The sequence below is a fragment of the Hylaeus volcanicus genome, chromosome 1 (assembly GCF_026283585.1).
Source record: "Hylaeus volcanicus isolate JK05 chromosome 1, UHH_iyHylVolc1.0_haploid, whole genome shotgun sequence".
Classification (NCBI taxonomy): domain Eukaryota; kingdom Metazoa; phylum Arthropoda; class Insecta; order Hymenoptera; family Colletidae; genus Hylaeus; species Hylaeus volcanicus.
Genome location: NC_071976.1, coordinates 507,701 through 516,615, shown reverse-complemented (window position 1 = coordinate 516,615; position 8,915 = coordinate 507,701). Strand labels below are relative to the sequence as shown.

Sequence of the window (8,915 nt, the reverse complement as noted above, 5' to 3'; positions counted from 1 at the left end):
GAACTGGTGGCTGTTGGTTGACTACTTCCCGAAGACGATGGCTGTGGGGTTACCGTTGTACCTTCAGAAGTTGTTCCAGTTTGTTGGCCAGTTCCTGAGGTCGTCTGCTCTGTCGTTTGTTGGCTACTATCAGTTGAGCTACCTTCAGTAGAACTAGAGGGTGTTGGTTGACTACTTCCCGAAGATGATGGCTGTGGTGTTGCCGTCGTACCTTCAGAAGTTGTTCCAGTCTGTTGACCAGTTCCTGAGGTCGTCTGCTCTGTCGTTTGTTGACTACTTTCGGTTGAACTACCTTCAGTAGAGCTGGTGGCTGTTGGTTGGCTACTTCCCGAAGATGACGGCTGTGGTGTTCCTGTCGTACCCTGGGAAGACGTTCCTGTTTCTTGGGTATTTTCTGTTGTACCTCCTGGACTAATACTAGAGGCTGTGGGTTGTCTGATTTCTGTAGATGAGGATTGCCCTGGTTCTGTCGTACCCTGAGAGGGGGATCCAGTTACTGTTTTTAGGGTAGTTTCTGTTGCTGCTGTTGTACCCGGTGAGGGCGATCCTTCAGGAGAACTAGGGGTTTCCGTTTGGGTAGTTTTAGTTGCAGTCGTCTTAGGTGTTCTTGTGATAGCCTGTTCCGTAGGTGTAACGATCGCTTGTGTTGTTGTTTCTGTAAAATTATATGTTTTTGTTTTTGTTATTGTTCTTTTAAGTTATCTGTTTTTTAAATTGTATCTTACTCTTATGTGCTTGACATGTTTCCTTGATACAGCTTTCTACAACTTCTAATATTTCTGCTTGAAATTTTAGGAATTCAGGTATATATCTAATTATAGAACATGTCCCTATTGAATGTTTCAGTTCCCTAATATCATTGATCATTTGCTCGATATCCGATTTGATCTGAGGAATGTTGTTACTTGCGTACCAATATGCTTCTCTTATAGCCTGTGTAATGGTCATACTAGTATTAGAGTTTCATTTAAGAACTGTGTTGATTTGTTGTTATTAGTTGATTAACTTTTTTTTAACTGTACTGTGATCTTCTAATTATATTAACAGTTTTTGTCTGGTATCTATGACCATATTGTATATTTTTGTCTGAATATTTACTGTAGTTTGTTAAAGTGCATATTTTTATTTTTTCATTGTACCTACCGTGTTAATGCAACCAATGATGTGAAGAATTTCTATCTCATCTTCAACACATTGCTCAGCGGTGTCTATAATATTATGAAGTTCTCGGGTAACATTGTTTGAAATTGCTTCTATTGTTTCTAATAATTTCACTGCTGCGTTTACAGTTTTCGAGACACATTTGCTGCTCCAGTCAACCATCTCCTTTGCTGTTTTGTGTATTTTTTCTATCTTTATTGTACAGCTACTGACATCAACTCCATCTGCGTCATCTGTCATTACAGTAACTTTTTTCTCAATCTGGAAATACAATTTAATGAGATTTCAATTTCACTTTAAAGAAGAAACAGAAAGGAACAGAAGTTGTTACAAAAAATTGATTCGGTGTTCTGCATTTAAATGCAGTCCATGCAATCATTTGTTAAGTATATTTATCCATCACATTATTTTAAAAACGAATAATTTATTATATTTTATTTTCTTACGATTTCCATTATATTGGTGATATTTATAACTGCCTCATAATTCGTTTGATTAGCGTAGATTTGGATTTCTTCAACCCGTACATAGGCAACCTGAACGACTGATCCTACTACTTTGGAAGAACTATCAACTACCTTTCTAATGGTATTGATTGCTGAATTTATGTTGAAACCATTTCCTACTGGATTAAACCATTGGTTGCTCAGCTGAGGAACGAGCTCGGTCTGCAGTACAAAAGATATATCATAAATATCTCGTTCACCGACTATGATTGATTTCTATTAAGGCCAATCATATTCAACAAACGTTAATCGTAATAACTGATTACCAAATATGCACGTGGAAAAAATGCATAATGTACGAGTAGTTTTACTAGAATTCTTTGTTAAAATATCTGTTAAGATTTGTACCGGTAGATGAGTAAATAAAGCAGGGCGGAATTAAAAAGACACGTAAATGCTGAGTCCCATAAGCAGCGAATTCGCTACACAATGTAATTATAACAATCTTAACCCATAATGCTTCTGTCGCAAATTCGAAGTATTTCGTTGAGCAGACAAGTTCTGTAATCTTCAACTATAAGCAAATGTTAATTCCTTATTAATTCTTATTTTCTTAATTGGGATGAGTGCGTCGAGTGCATCATAAGAAAATAAATTCATATAGCAATTTGAAATGGCAGGTAATCATATCGAGGCAGTAAATCACATAGTCTCGCTCCAGATTTAAATATAATTATCATGGGACACATATCTATTCGTTGTTTACCGAGAATATACTTTATCTACTTGCTTCTTGGAAACGTTGTCTTCCATCCAAATTAATTCCTTCATAAAACCAGTCAATATAGCGTTAAATGCGGAAGCGCATTGCTACACTCCACCTGAATTCTCGTTCAAAATATTTCTGCTTATGATTTCGTTTCGAAAGAATGATTTTTAAGACATTCGTTAAGTAAAAAACTTATTTAAAACCAATATACTGAAATTGGTAACAAGACAGTTCACCAAAAGCAGTAATAAAAAAAATGTATATATATATATATATATTTTTTTTTTTTTCTCGACATGTCTATAAATTTCTGTTTTCGAAACAAAAGGCGAGCATACAGTCTACCATGTTCATGTAATATTAGAATTACTACTTCAATTATACTTTGATTAACAAATATTCACTGATCCTGTTATCATAACGAAACGACTTTGTCCGACATGGACGTAAAGTCAGTAAAACTTGAAACCTTTCTCGATGTAGAGTCAGTCTAAAATTGTCAAGGAATCGTTTTCTCATCGAGTGTCACAAATTTAAAGGGTGTTAAAAAAATGTAAATCCTTATTGACGAGGACCACTTTAAATTCACCTGCGGCACCGTATATCGCTTCGCGTCGTTGGCCCTAGCACTAAACCCTAAAAGGGATAAATGTTCACTTACACTTGCAGCCGCAACAAGGCAGCAAAGGACGAAAATGGCTTTCGCCATGTTTTATTCGTCCGTACTCGGTGCTCCACGGGACAAACACTGTCTCGATGGAACTCTCTCCTGATTTATATACGGCACGAAATTCAGCGAAAAATAATTTGGATGTTCCGACGTGGGTTCTCCAAATAGTCACGTAATTTTCTACACCTGTGTCAATCTACAATTACGGCTAATTAATGTTAGCATCCACCACACGGACGCCCGTCATTTACTCGTTATCAGCAGATTGTTTAACTTTCTTCAAAAGTGAGCGATAATTTTCGCGTACATGCACGCATACGGGAGTGATTTTGAAACAAAATAATATTTGCTTCCGTTCAGGCTTCTTTCTTCTTTTATCCCCACGCCTCCGCGTGATATCAAACCAAGGAATTAATTCGATGCCTCGAACTTTTCGTGCAAACAGTGTCTCAAACTGTTTCCAACCAATTTCGCTATGTAATCATATAATTAATTTGTGATTACACTATCTATTTGAAGAGATGACATGTAGTTTGACATAATGGATACAATCATGTATCGCCGTGAAAAAGGCAAGTTTTATTGGAACTTACGGATTTACATACATACCTTGAGCTGGGTAGAAGTTGAAGTAATTTTATGGTGGGCCTACCTCCCGCTCAATTTTCGTTTTCTCCATTGATTATTTCAAATCTATTTTCTATCGCGTATTTACGATTTGGGACAACTGTGCGTCGAGTCTGATAGTTCTGCGGCAGCAATTAACATCGTGTTAAATATTCAGCACTCGTCGAGGACTTGTTGCCAGTAGCGTCGATGTGTAAGGGTCGTTGAACAGTTGTCGTCGCGATCAACTACACGAAGGGTGATCCATCTGTGCGAGTGTACGGACACGTATAATTTCACCCCAATAAAACTTTCCCATAGACTCGACGCACGGGGTGTCGTGGGAACCGCTTCGCCCGATATAAAGCACCATGCGCATTTTTATGGGGCGCGTAGACCTCCAAGTAGTTTGGGGATTTCTTTGTAATGAATCGACGATTCTTCTCGCAGAGCTTCGCCCTTGATCGAGTCAACTCGAAACGCATTTCAAATTAACACGTTCACAGCCTCCAAGAATACTAAAAGGTTCCAAGAATACTAAATTCGTTCACCGTGTCCATTTTAATTGTATATGTCGGCGTCTCAAGCTTCCGGTTAAAACATATTTTACTCGAGGTAATCGCGTAGGTGATAATGAAACGTACCTAATAAATAAAAGCGCTGTGATAAACATCACAACGAATCAAACGATGGAAATCACTCGTTCAACTCACGAGACTTTAACTCGAGTGTGGGCATGCACGTGGTTCGAGGGTTGAGAGGTAGGGATACCGCAGTTGTATTATGTTTTTGGCTATTCGCGACAGTTGTAACAGGCGAAAGAAAGGGGACAGTATCGATATCGAACGATCGAATTGTAACGCGTATACCTACTTATCAACAAAAGCATTGACACTATTTTATAAAGAAATACAAGCGCGATCGAAATAAATTAATGTAAATGGTAGTAAAACGTTGCCTACCTAGTACCTATGTACATACGTATATCAGAGAGTGGAAACGTATCGCGCGTTGCTTTTATACATTAAATGCTTAGGAAGCAATCTCACAATCAGTGACATTATCAGACGATGTAATGCACAACTGTTTAACTACGCCAATGTTGTTACGAAAGTTACTTTCTACTGTCCGATAAACTAGAACAATCTGTCGGCATATACTTGCACTTAGACTTGGTAATTGCATATGAATGTTACCGAGCAAACATGTTTGTAAAGTACATACCGTCACACTTCGGTAAACCTTATATCAACGGTTCTCAAACTGTAATACACAAGATATTTTAATCTATATAAAAATGTTTCACTCTTTATTACTTTAAACACGTTTAATTAGTAAATTATTAATTAATTATATCATTATTTTGTTTCAGACATATCTTCGCCCGACTACGTTGCCTGCAGATATTCTTCAGTAAGTACTTACTCTAATCCAAAATTCATTTTCCCCTTTTGTTTACAATGCTACACGTGAAATTACTCGAATAGAAATCTCTACTTCCTAAACTAAAATCATTTTTTCTGTTTTGAAGAAATGTACACTTTAGGGAAGTAGTGTCTCGACATCTGTTCTCGCATTCATTTCCTGTACATCGGAGTATCGATTCCACGTGTTTCCTATGCGTCGGCGTCGGCGTCGTATGCGTTTCCTGCATGACCGAAGGCGGATCAAAACATTACCGTGAGAGTTACCGGATTACAATTTTAGAAGAATATCTTGGCCGTGTACGACGATCCAAGTACGAATATGATCGAATGATGCTCTTTTTACCGCACGTGAGATAGATAGAGGAAGACGATAGATATACATATGCCTTCGCTCGCATTGTCAACAGCGAAACCGGTTTAAATGATAGAGATAATTTACCGACCTACGCTGCTTAAATATCACTTATAATTAGACAGTTTATCGAATACTATAAAAATCGCTAGAATCTACGGTTTACAGTAAATATTAATTCGCATATCAACTTTACAGGAGCTAGATTAACATTAAGATAACGATTATTTTAGGTGAAAGTTTCGCACTGATTTTTTTACAAAGAAACACGTATACTTTTCATTCGAATGCAAATTTGTTTCGTATAGATTAATAACTCGAGAAACACTGAAATGCTATTAACTGCTAATTATCAAATTATTAATTACTATAACTTATCAATGCTGTGTCACGATCATGGCATTACTCGATTCCCACGTGACGACAGTGCGTCCTTCATACTTCATTGTTGCAAGTATTTATTGTGTAAATAGAACAGCTGACAAAGATGGAGAAGCAAACCTTGAATATAAATTGCCATCTTACCGAACATAATTATTTTTTATTTTTTATTTCCTTTGCTCATGGTCGAGACGACACTATTACATAAAAGTGAATTTCACGTTGATAAATTACATACATACATTCGATTTTACGTGTACACCTCGCATTATCAGTAATTTGACTTTCTTTTTATGAACTTTACTCTAACGCAAAAGACACGTGCGTCTTCCGTTTATTTTAATTTTTATTGCTCATTCGTTACACGCATGATTTTTTTTATCGCGAATAGAAGACTCGGGTAAACAGAATCTAACAGTGTTGTGAGAAAGATATCGCTAAAGTACTATTAAAGTTAAATTATACTAGGTAATTGAATAAAATATCCCTGTTTTCGTTCTTATTCTAAAGATATCTCTCTCTCTCTCTCTCTTTTATTGTCCCATGCTGATAGTAAAGTGCATTGAAATTAGCTAGTTCCGGAGCAACTCGCGACGAGAGAATTGTCAGATTACCACAATGAAATGCAGCAAAACCTGGTGTTAACGAGGAGACAGGAGCGACGCAACAGACAATATTGCATTCGTGAAAGATACATTTCTTGGAAAATGTTGCCTCGCGTAAAATGCCTATATATTCGCATCGAATAGATTGCGCAACAATACGGTCTCCACGCAAAACCGGTTATCGCCAACATCGTTTTCCATGGATCCAGAATTGCATCGGAGACGGAGATAGTCAGAGTTTTATTCGAATAATGGATGAATAATAGCTATGTCGTGCAACTTTACAACGATTATACACGTATAGTATACAAAGTATTGTTATTTTCATTTTTATTTTTATTCAACCGTAGGTAAATTGTAACGCGTGTTTATATTTGTACGCATAGAGACGCTACAGGTGCGGTTCGAATGCGATACAATTTCGCGAGGTTTTTCCGAGAACGCATCATGTTCATCGCGAGCCTTTTATGCGTTGCACAATGCTGCACATGCTTTGAGAAGTAATTAACGAAGTACAAAGGTGCCGCGTCTCTACTCGACGACGCCGACTCTCGTTACACGGTATGGATCCGAAACGTGAAGTTTCAGAAGTGCTAATGGCAAGTTTATCGTCGGCTGGTTTTAAAGGCGTCTCGTTGAACCGCGAAAGGAGCCGCGAAGAAGAGAGTAAACGACTCGTGGAGATAGCTACTATATGGGAAGAGATATAGGTTCGCCACCGCTGACGAAGGTGAATCACCCTGTATATTTCTGGAAGAATATTGGATGTCATCCTTCTCCGATCGCTAGGCACAAGTGCGCAAGGTCCGATTTTTCTTTCATCCGACTAAAGTCTTCGTATTCAACTTTCTTTCTCTTTACACCTGTGATCGTGCATGGCGCGGCGCGGCGCGGCGCGGTGTCGTTCTTTGTGAAATGCGTGCGCATGTTCCTCGATACGAGAAAAGGTCGACTAAAATAGTCGTAGTCTGACGCCGTACGTGTTCCCTTTCCATCGACGAATTTCCATGGGAGAATCAAGGCTATCGCGTGTTATTTTTGTCGTTGTTACATTTTTATGTAAGTCTCATCCAAACAAACGCAACGAAGTCGTCCCGTTGGACTTGGAGCTCCTCGATGTTTACGTTGGCAAACCTACCATGCGATCAATCGAACGTATTTGGATGAAGATTTATTTTTAGCTATGCACACCTAATCCTCTACCTACACGCTAGATTGGTTCCGTGAGAGTTACGTGTAAATCGAGATTGACATTTACATAAAAAATAGGGAGATAAATTCCAAGGTTCAATTTTTTATTTACCGATAGTCGACTTTGCGTAAAAATCCATCTAAATGTAAACCAAAACTGAAAAAACTACTTTACCAATTTCACCATTTTACTATGGACCATTGAAATTGACTTATGTCGACTCGAACGACTACAGTTGCTCGTGAAACTATGTCAACCCGTGTCTATACATAGAAAGAGTCTGTACACCAGCACTTTGCATAATCGATGCGCTGAATTCGCAAAATGTGGCGAATGTTGATCGTCAAAGCGTCGTCGGTTCCTGAATCTGCTACACTATTTCACTGGAATAACGCGAGAATTATTACGCGATCGTGCATATCATCTTGCGTCGTCCTCGTGCCCTTATCGATTTTTATTTACGGAACACGCTCGAAAGGTGGACAGTGAATTTTCTGTGCTTACAATTAGATGTCGCGTTGGTGTTGGATGATTATATTTCCGTTGTTCTCGAGATAAATAGGACATCGTACCAATCGAACAAGTATACAAAAGCTGTAGTTTTTATCCTGCAATACAGCATCGGAAACTGTGAGCAGCTGCTAACTTTCTTTCTTCGTCTAGGATTCGTCGTCTCTGGTACCGAAAAGTAAATCAACGCAGTAGCGCAGCTGTCAAGAAAAATGCGTCGATTCAGGACTTCTGGCCATCCTACTCCTGTCTTCGGCCATAATTGACACGGATGTCGCGCATATACCTAATCGAGATTTTCATATATATCCTTCTTAGAATGTCTTTATAAAGCACTATAAATTATAAATGATTTTAATCTCTCTTCATAGATATAATTTTCTATTATTTGACGTTTGCATAAAATAGAACATGAAATATAGAGGGGACGGATAGAGTATTTTTGTCCGTTCAAGTGTTAATTTCGACTAGACTGGAAGATGAATCCTGCTAGAAACGATCCGAAAACGTAGGAAACTCTGTCGAGTTTTGCGGCGAATGCGAACCTCTCTCAGTCGTGTCTCAGCAGATGTACGACCATTTGCCGTGGCAGCTGCACTCCTCAGCGCCGTAAACTTGGAGCATCAGTACCCGATGCTCGATCCTACCTGACCTCAAGAAAAACGTTGGCTCGCCATTGACTCCGAACGATTTTTCGTCTCGATGCCGAGAAATCGAATAGATTCCAGGACGGTTCGACATTAATTCGCTCGTGGTTCGTCCAAGTCTCTCAGACTCCGTTGCGGATCGCATAATC

At 38.6% G+C, this 8,915-nt stretch overlaps 2 protein-coding genes across 4 annotated transcripts in view; one reads left to right on the top strand and one right to left on the bottom strand.

Moving 5' to 3' along the window:
- Window positions 1-3,116, bottom strand: part of LOC128884548 (mucin-2-like) — a 13,462-nt gene extending 10,346 nt beyond the window's left edge. Inside the window, exons 1-5 of the mRNA XM_054137993.1 lie at window positions 3,038-3,116; window positions 1,608-1,829; window positions 1,144-1,422; window positions 726-933; window positions 5-655 (exon numbers count right to left, since the gene is read on the bottom strand). Of these exons, the coding sequence (XP_053993968.1) occupies window positions 5-655; window positions 726-933; window positions 1,144-1,422; window positions 1,608-1,829; window positions 3,038-3,085 (1,408 nt within the window). The 5' untranslated portion in view covers window positions 3,086-3,116. The remainder of the gene's footprint in view (window positions 1-4; window positions 656-725; window positions 934-1,143; window positions 1,423-1,607; window positions 1,830-3,037) is intronic.
- LOC128872308 (protein numb) overlaps window positions 1-8,915 on the top strand; it is a 42,932-nt gene that overhangs the window by 16,587 nt on the left and 17,430 nt on the right. For all 3 annotated transcript variants that reach the window (XM_054114911.1, XM_054114893.1, XM_054114904.1), the window contains one exon: window positions 5,025-5,065. The gene's annotated coding sequence lies outside the window, so the exon portion shown is untranslated. The remainder of the gene's footprint in view (window positions 1-5,024; window positions 5,066-8,915) is intronic.